The sequence below is a fragment of the Triticum aestivum genome, chromosome 7B, assembly GCF_018294505.1.
Source record: "Triticum aestivum cultivar Chinese Spring chromosome 7B, IWGSC CS RefSeq v2.1, whole genome shotgun sequence".
Lineage (NCBI taxonomy): Eukaryota > Viridiplantae > Streptophyta > Magnoliopsida > Poales > Poaceae > Triticum > Triticum aestivum.
The window spans coordinates 396,101,946-396,117,932 of NC_057813.1; the positions used below are offsets into that span (position 1 = coordinate 396,101,946).

The 15,987-nt window shown below is 42.8% G+C and overlaps 1 protein-coding gene across 7 annotated transcripts; it reads right to left on the reverse strand.

Moving 5' to 3' along the window:
• Positions 1-9,222: 9,222 nt before the first annotated feature.
• On the reverse strand, positions 9,223-13,523 carry LOC123160743 (uncharacterized). Of its 7 annotated transcripts, XR_006480349.1 has the most exons (6): positions 13,050-13,523; positions 12,894-12,935; positions 12,798-12,810; positions 12,556-12,682; positions 11,504-11,590; positions 9,223-10,597 (listed from the first exon to the last, which is right to left on the reverse strand). XR_006480349.1 is itself a non-coding variant. In XM_044578586.1 (4 exons), the coding sequence occupies exons 1-4, from the start codon at positions 13,289-13,291 to the stop codon at positions 11,524-11,526; spliced, it is 420 nt and encodes a 139-aa protein (XP_044434521.1). In that variant the 5' UTR covers positions 13,292-13,523; the 3' UTR covers positions 9,223-11,523. The 7 variants fall into 7 exon arrangements, 1 of the variants encoding a protein (XP_044434521.1); XR_006480348.1 differs by lacking the exon at positions 12,556-12,682 and having other exon boundaries at positions 12,742-12,810; XR_006480346.1 differs by having other exon boundaries at positions 11,504-12,810; positions 13,050-13,137; positions 13,204-13,522.
• Positions 13,524-15,987: the final 2,464 nt, after the last annotated feature.

Genomic DNA, 15,987 nt, shown 5'->3' on the forward strand with positions numbered 1-15,987 from the left:
TACGGAATAAACGGAGACTAGCTAAAGGTGAGCTGACGATATGTGTTGGAAGTTTTTCCAAGCTAGATGTGATCAAGCATCGCACGCTCCCTCTACCATCAAGATTAGTATTAAACCTGAATGGTTTATTGAATCTCGATCGTAGTGATACACATTTTTCATGCCAAAAGATATAAGATAGTAATGATAGTACCACTTACTTGTGGCACTGCCATGTAAGTCATATTGGTATAAAACGCATGAAGAAGCTCCATGTTGATGGACCTTTGGACTCACTCGTTTTTGAAAAGTTTGAGACATGCGAACCATGTCTATTGGTGTATACGCATGAAGAAACTCCATGCAGATGGATCGTTTAGACTCACTTGATTTTGAATCACTTGAGATATGAAAATCATACCACATGGACAAGATGACTGAAAAGCCTCGGTTTCAGTAAGATGGAACAAGATAGCAACTTGTTGGAAGCAACACATTTTGATGTGTGCAGTCCAATGAGTGCTGAGGCATGCAGTGAATATCGTTATGTTCTTACTTCACAGATGATTTGAGTAGATGTTGAGTATATTTACTTGATGAATCACGAGTCTGAATTATTGAAAGGTTCAAGTAATTTCAGTGTGAAGTTGGAGGATCGTCGTGATAAGAGGATAAAAATATCTATGATATGATCATAGAGATGAATATCTGAATTAAGAGTTTGGCACGGAATTAAGACATTGTGGAAATTGTTTCGCAATTAATACCGCCTGGAACACCATAATGTGATGGTGTGTCCGAACATCATAGTTGCACCCTATTGGATATGGTGCGTACCATGATGTCTCTTATCGAATTACCACTATTGTCCATGGGTTAGGCATTAGAGACAACCACATTCACTTTAAATAGGGCACCACGTAATTCCGTTGAGATGACACCGTATGAATTATGGTTTAGAGAAACCTAAGTTGTCGTTTCTTAAAAGTTTGGGGCTGCGACGCTTATATGAAAAAGTTTCAGGTTGATAAGCTTGAACCCAAAGCGGATAAAATGCATCTTCATAGGAAACCCAAAACAGTTGGGTATACCTCCTAATTCAGATCCGAAAGCAATATGGATTGTTTCTAGAATCGGGTCCTTTCTCGAGGAAAAGTTTCTCTCGAAAGAATTGAGTGGGAGGATGGTGGAGACTTGATGAGGTTATTGAACCGTCTCTTCAACTAGTGTGTAGCAGGGCACAGGAAGTTGTTCCTGTGTCACCTACACCAATTGAAGTGGAAGCTTATGATATTGATCATGAGACTTCGGATCAAGTCACTCCCAAACCTCGTAGGATGACAAGGACACGTACTACTTCGGAGTGGTACGGAGATCCTGTCTTGAAGGTCATGTTGCTAGACAACAATGAACCTACGAGCTATGGAGAAGCGATGGTGGGCCCAAATTCTGACAAATGGTTAGGAGCCATGAAATCCGAGATAGGATCCATGTATCAGAACAAAGCATGGACTTTGGTGGACTTGCCCGATGATCGGCAAGCCATTGAGATAAATGGATATTTAAGAAGAAGACGGACGTGGATGGTAATGTCACCATCTATGAAGCTCGACTTGTGGCGAAAAGTTTTTTTTTCCACAAGTTCAAGGAGTTGACTACGATGAGATTTTCTCATCCGTAGTGATGCTTAAGTCCGTCGGAATCATGTTAGCATTAGCTGCATTTATGAAATCTGGCAGACGGATGTCAAAACGAGTTTCCTTACCAGTTTTCGTAAGGAAAGGTTGTATGTAATACAATCAGAAAGTTTTTGTCGATCCTAAGGATGCTAAAAGGTATGCTAGCTCCAGCGATCCTTCTAAGGACTGGAGTGAGCATCTCGGAGTTGGAATGTATGCTTTGATGATGATCAAAGATTTTGGGCTTGTACAAAGTTTATGAGAAACTTGCATTTCCAAAGAAGTGAGTGGGAGCACTATAGAATTTCTGATGAGTATATGTTGTTGACATATTGTTGATCAGAAATGACGTAGAATTTCTGGAAAGCATATAGGGTTATTTTGAAAGTGTTTTTCAATGGAAAGCCTGGATTAAGCTACTTGAACATTGAGCATCAAGATCTATAAGGATAGATCAAAACGCTTAATGGTACTTTCAAATGAGCACATACCTTGACATGATCTTGAAGGTATTCAAGATGGATCAGTCAAAGAAGAAGTTCTTGCCTGAATTGTAAGGTACGAAGTTAAGACTTAAAGCTCGACCATGGCAGAATAGAGAGAAAGGACGAAGGTCATCCCCTATGCTTAAGACGTAGGCTCTTCAGTATGCTATGCTGTGTACCGCACCTGAAGTGTGCCTTGCCATGAGTCAGTCAAGGGGTACAAGAGTGATCCAAGAATGGCTCACAGGACAGCGGTCAAAGTTATCCTTAGTAACTAGTGGACTAAGGATTTTTTTTTCTCGATTATGGAGGTGGTAAAAGAGTTCGTCGTAAAGGGTTATGTCGATGCAAGCTTGACACCTATCCGGATAGCTCTAAGTAGAGAGACCGGATACATATAATGGAGCAATAATTTAGAATAACTCCAAGTAGAACAGTTATTTGGAATAGGTCCAAATAGAGCGTGGTAGCTGCATCTAGGAGATGACATAGAGATTTGTAAAGCACACATAGATCTAAAAGGTTCAGACCCGTTGACTAAAACCTCTCTCACAAGCAACATGATCAAACATAAAACTCATTGAGTGTTAATCACATAGTGATGTGAACTAGACTACTGACTCTAGTAAACTCTTGGGTATTAGTCACATGGTGATGTGACCTGTGAGTGTTAATCACATGGCGATGTGAACTAGATTATTGACTCTAGTGCAAGTGGGAGACTGTTGGAAATATGCCCTAGAGGCAATAATAAATAAGTTATTATTATATTTCTTTGTTCATGATAATAGTCTTTTATTCATGCTATAACTGTATTATCCGGAAATCGTAATACTCATGTGAATACATAGACCACAATATGTCCCTAGTGAGCCTCTAGTTGACTGGCTCGTTGTGATCAATAGATAGTCATGGTTTCCTGGCTATGGACATTGGATGTCGTTGATAACGGGATCACATCATTAGGAGAATGATGTGATGGACAAGACCCAATCCTAAGCATAGCACAAAGATCGTGTAGTTCATTTGCTAGAGCTTTGCCAATGTCAAGTATCTCTTCCTTTGACCATGAGATCGTGTAACTCCTGGATACCGTAGGAGTGCTTTGGGTGTATCAAACGTCACAACGTAACTGGGTGACTATAAAGGTGCACTACAGGTATCTCCGAAAGTATCTATTGTTTTATGCAGATCGAGACTGGGATTTGTCACTCCGTGTAAACGGAGAGGTATCTCTGGGCCCACTCGGTAGGACATCATCATATGCGCAATGTGACCAAGGAGTTGATCACGGGATGATGTGTTACGGAACGAGTAAAGTGACTTGCCGGTAACGAGATTGAACAAGGTATTGGATACCGACGATCGAATCTCGGGCAAGTAACATACCGATAGACAAAGGGAATTGAATACGGGATTGATAAAGTCCTTGACATCGTGGTTCATCCGATGAGATCATCGTGGAACATGTGGGAGCCAACATGGGTATCCAGATCCCGCTGTTGGTTATTGACCGGAGAACGTCTCGGTCATGTCTGCATGTCTCCCGAACCCGTAGGGTCTACACACTTAAGGTTCGATGACGCTAGGGTTATAAAGGAAGCTTGTATGTGGTTACCGAATGTTGTTCGGAGTCCCGGATGAGATCCCGGACGTCACGAGGAGTTCCAGAATGGTCCGGAGGTAAAGATTTATATATAGGAAGTCCTGTTTCGGCCATCGGGACAAGTTTCGGGGTCATCGGTATTGTACCGGGACCACCGGAAGGGTCCCAGGGGCCCACCGGGTGGGGCCACCTGCCCCGGGGGGCCACATGGGCTGTAGGGGGTGCGCCTTGGCCTACATGGGCCAAGGGCACCAGCCCCAAGAGGCCCATGCGCCTAGGGAACCCTAGAGGGAAGAGTCCTCAAGGGGGAAGGCACCTCCGAGGTGCCTTGGGGAGGATGGACTCCTCCCCCCCTCTTGGCCGCACCCCTTTCTTGGAGTAAGGGGCAAGGCTGCGCCTCCCCCCTCTCCCTTGCCCCTATATATAGTGGAGGGGAGGGAGGGCATCCATACCTGAGCCCTTGGCGCCTCCCTCCCTCCCGTGACACCTCCTCCCCTCCCGTAGGTGCTTGGCGAAGCCCTGCAGGATTGCCACGCTCCTCCATCACCACCATGCCGTTGTGCTGCTGCTGGATGGAGTCTTCCTCAACCTCTCCCTCTCTCCTTGCTGGATCAAGGCATGGGAGACATCGTCGAGCTGTACGTGTGTTGAACGCGGAGGTGCCGTCCGTTCGGCACTAGGATCATCGGTGATCTGAATCACGACGAGTACGACTCCATCAACCCCGTTCACTTGAACGCTTCCGCTTAGCGATCTACAAGGGTATGTAGATGCACTCTCCTTCTACTCGTAGCTGGTTTCTCCATAGATAGATCTTGGTGACACGTAGGAAAATTTTGAATTTCTGCTACGTTCCCCAACAAGATGATCGTGTGATGTCCACGGTGGTAAGTAATGCATGTTTTGGTTACAAGGTAACCCAAGCCGAGTAAGTTGGTGCAAGATTATGTTAACCTGTTGCATGTAGTATCATCATGTTCATATTATCATGCCATGCTAAAATTGTATCATGTTCAGTTGTGCATGCCATGTTGTTCCGCTCATGATTGCTTTAACCTGCTAATCCCATGCTATTGTTTGTCTTGACTGCTTTTGGTTATTGTGAGCTTGCAAGTACATTCAATATACTGACCTGGCATGTCATGCCAGTTTGCAGGTCGTGCCTGGATTGCTTGCTTGTTTGGTGTGGTTCCTGTGTACGCGAGCTAGGATAAACATTCTAGACAGAGTCCCTGAAGATTGGAGTCCATCATCGCCGTTCGTTGTTCCGCTACCAATAGTTGTTCCGCTGCCAATAGTTCTTCCGCTGCCAGTAGAGGTTCTGCTGCTGCGAGTTGTTATGCTGCTTGCATAGAGAAATTGTGGTTGGCGTAGTGTCGTTGTACCAGTGTTATTCATTGTAATATCGGAGACCTTATATTCATATTCGTGTTATAATAGAGAGTTGGTTTGTTCTATGCTAAGCAGTGTCGTATTCCAGAAGACTTCACCTCGATCTCTGGGCTGGAATACGGGGCATTGCAGTTTCTCTGAGCCGGGGTGCCACATAACCATAGAATTGCATCACCCTATCATCCTCAGTTTAGTGGTCAAGTTGAACTTAGCAATAGAGAAATAAAACTAATCTTACAAAAGACTGTCAATAGGTCCCAGAAGAATTGGTCTGATAAATTAGATGATGCACTTTAGGCTTATAGAACAGAATATAAAAATCCTATGGGTATGTCTCCATATAAAATGGTTTATGGAAAAGCTTGTCATTTGCCTCTTGAGTTAGAACATAAAGCATATTGGGCAATTAAAGAACTTAATTATGATTTCAAACTTGCTGGTGAAAAGAGGCTACTTGATATTAGCTCATTAGATGAATGGAGAACCTAGGCTTATGGAAATGCAAAGTTATTGAAAGAAAAGGTCAAAAGATGGCATGAAAAAAGAATCCAAAAGTGTGAGTTCAAAGTTGGAGAATATGTTCTTGTGTACAACTCTCGTTTCAGATTCTTTGCAGGAAAACTCCTCTCCGAATGGGAAGGACCCTATGTCATCGAGGAGGTCTATCGATCCGGAGCTATCAAAATAAATAATGCCGAAGGTACTAATCCGAAGGTTGTCAATGGGCAACGAATAAAACACTATATCTCACGTACGCCCATTAATGTTGAAAGCAATATTATCCAAACTTTGACACCAGAATAATACATAAAGGAAATCTTCCGGAACACTCCGGAATCATGGAAAAAATGAGGTATGTGATACGGTAAGTAAACGGACTCTGAAAAATCCGTAAAAATATTTTTTTGTCAGTTTTGGAATATTTAGAAAATTATGAAAATAAGAAACTTCTAGGAAAGTGACCCTGGTGGGCATGATACACCAGGGCGCGCAAGGCATGCCTGGCGCGCCCAGGTGGGTTGTGCCCACCTCAAGTACTTTCCGGACTCCGTTTTTCTTCTATTCTACTTATTCCCCAAGATAAAAAATCTATATATACCCCCCAAACCTGTTGACCTCCGTATCGCGGAGAAATCTCCTGTTTTCTTTTCTTGCTATTTTCTGTCAGATATGTTGAGTCAGGCATCATGTCTTCTTCCCCCTCTGATCATATGGAAGAGGATGTTTGGTTGATGAAGATCGAGCTGAGGAGAGAAGACCCCGTTGGAGCAACTAAGGAGGACAAGAGCAAGGAGGCCACCGGAGATCAAGTCCCGATGGACGAGCAAGCCTTGCCCGCTGATGAGGAAGAGGAAGATATCCTTAAACCCTAATATGCTCATGCATCTTACCCCCACTGAGATTGCAGCCTTCAGGATCATCGAAACGGTTCACATACAAAATAAGTATCTTACTCGTGAAAATATTCTGCATATGGAGCACATCGCTTCCCTGCAGAGAGTCATCCGAAGATTGGAGAGTCTCTTAGTCCTTAGAGACCGGATTGCTTCTACTCCATCACCACCACCTTCTTCTTCACCACCAAAAGAAAACTGAGTATTGGGTATGGGCACTCCCCTTGGCTTTCGCCAATCTTGGGGGAGGTGCCCCGGTATCGTATCATCCCCACTATCTTTTGCCTTTACTTTCTTAGTTCGATCCATGGTTATATTTTGCTATTAGATGAATAAAAGTTTAGTTCGGTCCTTTCTTTTCAAGAGTTTGCTTAGTGATCAATCCTTGTAATCGTGTGTGAGGTATATAATAAAGTTTAGTGTGAGTTTTTTCTTCTTTACTTTCTTGTTGCAATAAAAAGAAAAGAAATAAAAGAAAAAGATCATATGCTAATCTCATGGTAAGTGATGACATTACACAAGGAAAAATATAAGTAGAGAATTTTATTGTAGATTGACAAACATAGCATTGGTCAATGATGCAACTCATGAAAGAATTAATAAGGGAAGAGAATATTCACTATAAATATACTATCATGGAAATCTTTTACGATTGTGAGCACCCATCAAAAATATTATATGCCAAAATTGTTGACGTTGGACAAGGAAGACAACTTAATGATTTACGTTTGTTCATATTCACATAGAAGTTATGTTGTCATAGATCCTTCAACATGTGGTGCTTGCCCCTATCTTTGCTAGCCAAAAACTCCGCGCTAAGTAGAGATACTACTTGTGCATCCAAAACCCTTAAACCCAAATCTTGTTTGAGAGTACACCATACCTACCGATGGATTGAGTAAGATCCTTCAAGTAAGTTGTCATCGATGCAAAAAGGGCAATAAAAATTGTTTCTAAAAGTGTGAGATCATTTAGTGTAAGGGAAAATTGAGGGTTGTGCGAACTTGTGATGGTGAAGAATAAAAGCGACAAACTGTATAATAAAGGTTGCCATCACAAGGGGCAATATAACGTGACGTTCTCTTGCACTAAGGGGTTGAGCATACAAACAAAAAGCGCATGCAATCTCTGCTTCCTTATGCGAAGAGCCTACATTTTACTTTCATGTATTTACTTTCATGCAAGAGTCAAAGTTTTTCTTTCTATTCCTTTTATTTTTCTCCTTTAGCAAGCATCATGTGGTGAGGAAAGATCTAGGCACATATATCCAGTTGGATATGGGTAGCATGAGTTATTATTGTTGACATCACCCTTGAGGTGAGTGCGTTGGGAGGCGAAACTATAAGCCCCTATCTTTCTATGTGTCCGGTTAACATGTTTTGCTCATGTGTACGCAGTGAGTGTTAGCAATTATAGAAGACTAAATGATGGTTGAGAATGTGGACTTGCCTAAAGGCTCTAATATGTGACCCTTCCTGAAAAGACGGTGAATTGTAGTTGCAAAGTTGACTAAGAACATAGTTTGTTGGTTTCCAATAGAGCTTATGCTTTATACTTCGATGTTGTGATGAATTGTCACTTGTTCATGAGTTATGATAAAAGTTTGGTGATAAAAGTATTATGTTAAAGTTTGTTGTTGTTATAATAATTCACATGATGCTGCTATGTCTGTATTTTTTTATCGACACCTCTCTCTCTCTACGCATGTGGACATGTTTTTCGATTTTGGTTTTCGCTTGAGGACAAGTGAGGTCTAAGCTTGGGGGAGTTGATACGTCCATTTTGCATCATGTTTTCCTACTGTTATTTATGTTGTTTTATTGTATAATAATGCTTTTTGGAGTAATTTTAATGCCCTTTCTCTCATAATATGCAAGGTATGCACCAAGGGGAGAATTTTGGCAGCTGAAAATCTGGTCCTGAGAAAGTTATGTCATGCTACCTATTCTTCACAACTCCAAATGAGCTGAAACTTTCCGAGAATTTTTTATGGAATATTTAAGAATTATTGGAGCAAATAAGTACCAAAGGGGGGCCATCAGGTGGGCACAACCCACCTAGGCGCTCCAGGAGGCCCGGGCGCGCCTTGGTGGGTGTTGCCCTCCTCGGCCCACCTCCAGTGCCCATCTTCTGGTATACTAGTGGACCCGTTGCGCCAAATGGCGCAGAGACACACTAAAAGGCATGTCCACAATGAAAATATGTGCATTTTTCAGTAATCTTTTTTGATTCCCATGTATACAGACAAATACATACCAGATAAGGAGACCTTTTTTAAGGCAGTGGTTGTATCAATTTTTTCGGGTGTGTGTTTGAAAAAAAGGCTATTTTTGTGGCACTTAACTGGTGCATAATCCCATTTAAAACCATGTGCTTGTTGCGAATATTTGCATTTTTTCAGTAACATTGTGTTTGAGCAAGTACATACGGTAAGAACTTAGCCTTTTGTGTAAAAGTTCAATTGATTGTAGCGAGTTAAGCTCCGATAAAACACAAGATGGTAACAACAAAGTATTGTATCATGTGCAACAGTAGCCAAAGTTAGTTAGCCAATAAATGGTTTGAAGGGAAGCAAACATTTCAGAGTCGTTTATCCCACATCTCATTCTCCTAGAAAATGAGGCCAAGCGGCCATCAATGAAAATATAATTGTTTTGATACAAAAACTGTAAAGGAACGAGTAATCATCAAAGAAACAACATTTCAATTAGTAGTTTTTTTAACCATACAGGAGAGTTGCATGTAAACTTTATAGAAGAAGGCCAACGGCAAGAAACGACATGTTGTCAAACTCATCCTGCTCTCATTTCTGGTCATCGGTCCGGGGAATCAACTTCTGATCACCGCCTTCAACAACAACGATGACAACATGTCCCTTCTTCTTTATCCTTTCATTCAGGAACTCAAACAGGCCTTCCTCCCCTCCAATGTGGAAATAAGTCTCAGGGTTCAAATAGCAGCCAGCATCTCGGCTGCTTAGGGTGGCATGAAAAGTAATGTGGCCCGAGCTCCTGCCCATAAGTTTGACAAGACTGACGCCATTCACAGCACTCACAGCCTCCACAGGTGCCACGTTGATCGCCTGCTGAGTTATCTCCACGGTAGTTTGAAACCCAAACGACCTATCTGAAGAAATGGAGCAATTGCCATGTGAACCAGCACATTTAACATTGTACTTAATTTTTCTTGACAATAAAAATATGGAGTTGGGGCCATATACATCAGAAGCTAAGCCTCAGCTTGGTTTGTGAAAAATGATAAACCAGTTACTTGTGTGCCTAACACACCAACAAATAAAACATTGGTGATTAACAATTTTACCACTCATTACCGTATTAGTCCTACTTTGCAATCACATGATTCAGACAGCTCTAAACATTGGTGGACATCATGATGATTGTGTAGTAAGTGTACATATCAACTTTGTACCGGCAAAACATGATGATGATTGTGTAGTAAGTGCAGATATCAACTGTGTACCAGGAAAACAATCTAACGATAGCTCACACTTCATTCAGGACCAACATAAAAGGCATAACGGGAGTCTGTCATATGCCCATCCACCACAGCAAGTTGTGACTTTCTGAAAGATATGGGAACAAAAAAAGATATTATTTTCTCTCATGGTCTCACCCCTTCCTTTCTTTGATGCTATATATTTGGCTTCGTAGTTCACTCAAACTTCCCTTATATTAGCTGCATAATGGAAAGATCACATCTCCAAATTAGTGAAACGATTTTTGGTCTGGTACAAATGACCGTAACCCTCGAGAAAGTTATTGCCTTGTGACCATGAGGGCACAGGTTCAAGTCCTAGAAATAGTCTCTTACAGATACGTAGGAAAAGACTGCGTACTATAGACCCAAAGCGGTCGGATCCTTCCCCAGACCCTGCGCAAGCGGGAGGCCACGTGCACCGGGCTTCCCTTTTACAAATGACCATAACCCTCGAGAAACGATCTAAAATACCATGAGGTAGATGAGTCATGAAAGCGAAAAAGACGTCGTCAAACTTTTCCATCTCCTTTGCATTCTGGGCCTGGTCTCTTTAAACTTCAAGCACTGCATGTAAATATAGCCAGCAAAGCATGAGTTCTTTACTTCAATCAAAGTCTAAGCTACCCCGCAAAAAAATCAAAGTCTAAGCTATATGCAGCAGACATAAGGTCAGTCAGAAGTTAATGAAGGACACCACATAGTACTATTCACAGCTGGCAAGCAAAATATTGCTTGCATTTTTATATCATAAAGATCAGAGACTTATTCGAAGAGTCGTAATTATCAGTCGATCGAAGTTCAAGATCAAAAGTGATTAAAAATTATAACAAGACGTGTCTTGGCAAATCAGTGATATGTTCGCGCTATAAAACTTTTGTAGATGCTTGTCGGAATGAACAAACAAATGGGGAGAGGGAAACTCAAGATTCTGCACATGATAACTGTGAAGGGTCCTAGTGTACCACATATGCTACAACAGCATATCTAAATATCATTGGCACGAGTGTTTCACATATAGTATAGCATGCTTAACTTACTATGCAAGAATGCAAGTACTACTACATGTTCATCTGTACTATTACTATTGTATATATCCATGGTACTGCAAAATACATGAATGGAAGCAAGACTAAAAAATAAAAATAATAGTATAGTAGTTTTTTTCCGAGGGATTTGGAAGAGCAATAAGGACCAATAGAACTTCATTATCCTGATCAGATGTTGGAGCAGACATACCAAGTTTTTTATGTCAAGCTAAAGTATCCACGTTTTGGTCATCGCATAAGTCTACTTGAAAATTTTATCTGTCTCATTTAGTAAGCACAAATAAGATTAGCTTGGTATCTAAGGATGAGTTTAATGGTATGAACACTGTATCAGAATCTGATTCAAGCCGGAAACAAGATCATCCTACTCTGCAATCTCTCTCCTTCATTTGAGTACCAGTCAAAGAAATTGGATAGAACTCACCAACTCCACATTGATGCAGGCTAGACTCTTATGATGCATATGGCCAGTGAAAGACAATAGAAAGACCCCACCTTTGTAATAGGTTTCCTGAAAATATTCATCACATAAATGATTACTTCTAGCAAGATCGATTCCCTGATTATTTGAATATAAGAGAACTGGCAGCCAATTTACAATCGGTATGGATATTACTTTGAGCTTCGGTTCATACATTAATACATTATGCACAGTTTGGATGCAACCAATGTGTAGCAGGAAGCAGCCATTATTGAAGAATCATTTAGCATGTTAAAAGGCATACAATTGAAAAAGTAGTGTGTGTATGTGTGTGTCCAAGAAAATCAAGCATTTCAACCAAGTACTAAATGCAAATATTTGCTTAGCGTAAAATTTGACATGGTCAAACCATAATTATTTTAGTCTGCCAGGCAATCTCTGTGTGCAGTAATCTCTTTTTTTTTTTGCTAATGTGGGTGCAGTAATCTTCACGCATACTTTGTAACCAAGTTATTAATTGATAATGAGAAGGAAGAACTACTTATTGGCATGAAACATAATAAAATTAGACAAAATCCTGCTTACATGGGTTGTTTGTATATTTTCATGGCTTCTGTGAGAACAGATAATGTCAAAAGTATGTGGGCCAAATATTTATTTGAAACATAGACAATATATACCTAGAATTTTGCCGTACATTTAAATATTCTAGAGATTACCAGCGAAGCACCAAATTAAACAATGAAATATTTCTATGAAAGTCTATACTTATCTTTTATTTGCTCTTGCAAAGCTAACTTGGTTGAACAGAGAATTACATAGTATAGAGAATATATATGCTGAAGAAACCATGAACATTTTGCGGCCATGGAGTTCAGTCTGGATGTAAATTATTCTCTTATGATATCCATAGTAATCAGTGATCACCAGGCTGTGTACTTTATTAAGTCAATGCATCGGGTGAAACACTAAGCATTGCTATGCCTATGAAATGTATTTCCATGCCTGAAGGGCAGAAGCTGCAGGGCATTAGCTGATCTGCAGTAGATGGTTACCAAATAATGCACAGAAGGACAATCTCTGCAGAAATGATCAATGGAAAACCCAGAATTCTCCGAGTCTGAAGGCCACACATCTTCCTCAAATCACGTAGTGAAAAGTCACATGCAAGAGCAAGTATTCCTAATCCAGTCAATAGAAGGATAATTAATTTCACAAGCCCAATTAGCATTATAGCTCACAAGCTGGGACAACAGTGGTCGCAGCACTTCCATATTCTGGCACATAGCATCCAAACCTCAGCCCGCACCCTGCATCCACCCGATCAGAACTACTCAAACAAAAGGAGAAGGGGGAAAAGAGAAAACTTCAAACAGGCTGCAGGGACTCTTACCAAGACGAGGAGCAGCGAGACGCGGCCACGGATGTGTCGTTCCTAAGCAATATGGCAAAATAAAATCATCTTGTCAATTCATCAGACAGATGGTGTGCATTAGCTTGAGCCTAGGTATATGTGATAAGCAAGAGGAAGGGTAAGGGGGGTAAATACCTTAGAGACGAGTTGTTGCGGGTGGTGCTCGAGGTCAGCAAGCCACTGCATGCTGGGATCTCCACAACCTTGAAAGCCATGGCGGCGCCTGCATCAACGCGATGCGAGGTCATGGATGCCATCGGTGGGGCTGAGGAGGATTGAACGGACATACAAAAGAGCGGCGTTTGCTTCGATCCCGTCGTAAATGCAGCCATAGACATGTCACGGTGACTGCTCCAAGCCGCCTTCCTCGCTGGCATCCGAGTGAGGAATCCGTCTGCTCGCCTCGCTCGCGTTGCTCCTCGAGAAACATCGTTGTGGGGATGGGGCGGCTGGGAGGCCGGAGGCCGGCTACCGGCGGCCGGAGACAAAGCAGCGAGAAAGCGGATTGGTGGTTGACGATGAGAAAGGAGAAAGAGAGGAGGAGCTCAGGATGGGAGGGAACACGTTCTGCGCTGCAGCAAAAGCGAACGCACATGCCCCGACGCACGACCGGCATGCCGCAGGAGTCAACCAGAGCACGACGCACGACCCGGCTCTCCCCAACCCAAGAAACTCAACGGCACCACGATCCAACCCACCGACGTGTAGGGACAACGTCCAACTTGGCCCATCTGTCATTGTGCGTAAAGGCAGCAGAGGGCGTATACGCTGCAGCACATCTCCTCTCTCCCTTATTCAAACCACAGATGAGACGCAGACGAGACACAGTCGCACGGATCCGTCCCAGGACGAAAACTCACATGACCCAAAAACAAGCCTACCCACCGACGTGTGGGACCAGAAGCAAACGCGGCCCACCTGTCATTGTGTGCCGTGCGGGTGCGTAAGTGTCAGTCTACCCCTCTCTTTGCCCTGGCCAACCACAGGCAAAACACCGCTCCACGATCCCTCAAACGCACGTGACACAGACCCGTGGGACAAGCAACCAACTCGGCCCAACAGTCATAGTGCGGAAAATCTTGGCTTCTGTGTGCATGCGTCACTCCATCTCTTCCCAACCATCTCGGCCCACCAGTCAAAGCCTCCCGACCGAGAATCGCGCGACGGAGGCAACGTGCGCACGCGGCGCGTCAGGAGAGAGCGCCCACGCACCCCGAAACGGTTGACCCAGCCAATCACGTGCGAGGCTGAGCCCACAGGTCATTGGCCCTTTGAAAATCACTGCAAAGTCAAAACCAACCGCAAATATCCAACGCATGAAGACCATTTTGACACCCATCCAACGTTCAAGAAGAGAGGAAATCGAGGGAGCCTTCTGGAGAAGAGTCGCCCAGCCTTCTTATATGTTTAAATAAGTCATTTTGACCTAGAAAAAATAAGGAGAGGACTTTCAGGAAGAAGCGCCGCCGCATCGAGGCGAAACTTGGTCAAGAGCACTTTTGCCCTCTGGCGGAGCGATTTCGCCGGGGGAACTTCCCTTCTGGAGGGGAAATCATCCTCAGCATCATCACCAACAACTCTCCCATCTTGGGGAGGGCTATCTTCATCAACATCTTAAACATCACCAACTCCTCTCAAACCCTAGTTCATCTTTTGTGTTTAATCTTTGTACCAAAACTATAGACTTGTGCTTGTGGGTAACTAGTAGTGTTGATTACATCTTGTAGTTGATTACTATATAGTTTATTTGGTGGAAGATTATATGTTCAGATCCATTATGCTATTTAATACCTCTCTGATCTTGAGCATGTTTATCATTTGTGAGTAGTTACTTTCGTCCTTGAGGTCACGGGAAAAATTATGTTGTAAGTAATCATGTGAACTTGATATGTGTTCGATATTTTGATGATATGTATGTTTTCATTCTCTTAGTGGTGTCATGTGAACATCGACTACATGACACTTTGCCATATTTGGGCCTAAGGGAATGCATTGTGGAGTAGTTATTAGATGGTGGGTTGCGAGAGTGACAGAAGTTTAAACCCAGTTTATGCGCTATTCCGTAAGGGACCGATTGGATCCAAAAGTTCAATCTATGGTTAGAATTTATTCTTAATACTTTTCTCGTAGTTGCGGATGCTTGCGAGAGGGTTAATCATAAGTAGGAGGTTTGTTCAAGTAAGAACAGCACCTAAGCACCGTTCCACCCACATATCAAATTATCAAAGTACCGAACACGAATTAAGCCAACATGATGAAAGTGACTAGATGAAACTCCCGTGTACCCTCAAGAACACTTTGCTCATCATAAGAGACCGTTTTGGCCTTCCTTTGCCTCAAAATGATTGGGCTACCTTGCTGCACTTTTGTTACTACTATCGTTACTTGCCCGTTACAAATTATCTAGCTATCAAACTAGGCTACTTACAATTTTAGCACTTGCAGACATCACCTTGCTGGAAATCACTTGTCATTTTCTTCTGCTCCTCGTTTGGTTCGATACTCTTACTTATCGAAAAGGCTACAATTGACCCCATATACTTGTGTGTCATCAGCAGGGCTTTGTCAACTTAGTCAATATAAACGATTCTAGTTGCAGTGGTCGTAGGATGTTAATCCAATGGACGTGCTTCTTCTTCAACCTCTAGTTTTCTTTCTCTAGCTGCCCAAACCAGCGCCGACCGTACCGCCTGCTCCTGCCTCCCAAGGCTGACTGTGCTGCCACACAGGCCTCACTGCCTTGCCCTACTCCCATCGCTGGCCTGACCATCCCTCTACTCTCCCACACCTCCTATTATTCTCCGGCGACCACAGACAAACCAGTAAACCTTCATTCTCCCATCCATGTGGGAAACAACTGCCGAGTCTTGCCTGGCTTCATGTCGTTCCCTTCCTAGGCCTCGTCATCGTCCATCGCCTTGGTGCTCTCGGCGCGGCGTGGTTAACATGGTCAACGAATGGCATCCATCGGAAGAGGATTGTATGTGGAGAGGCTGACAGCTGGGCCCACGACCGCACGCAAGGAAGTGCCTCCTTATTAAGCGCAAAATAATGATTCCTCCACCTAACATCG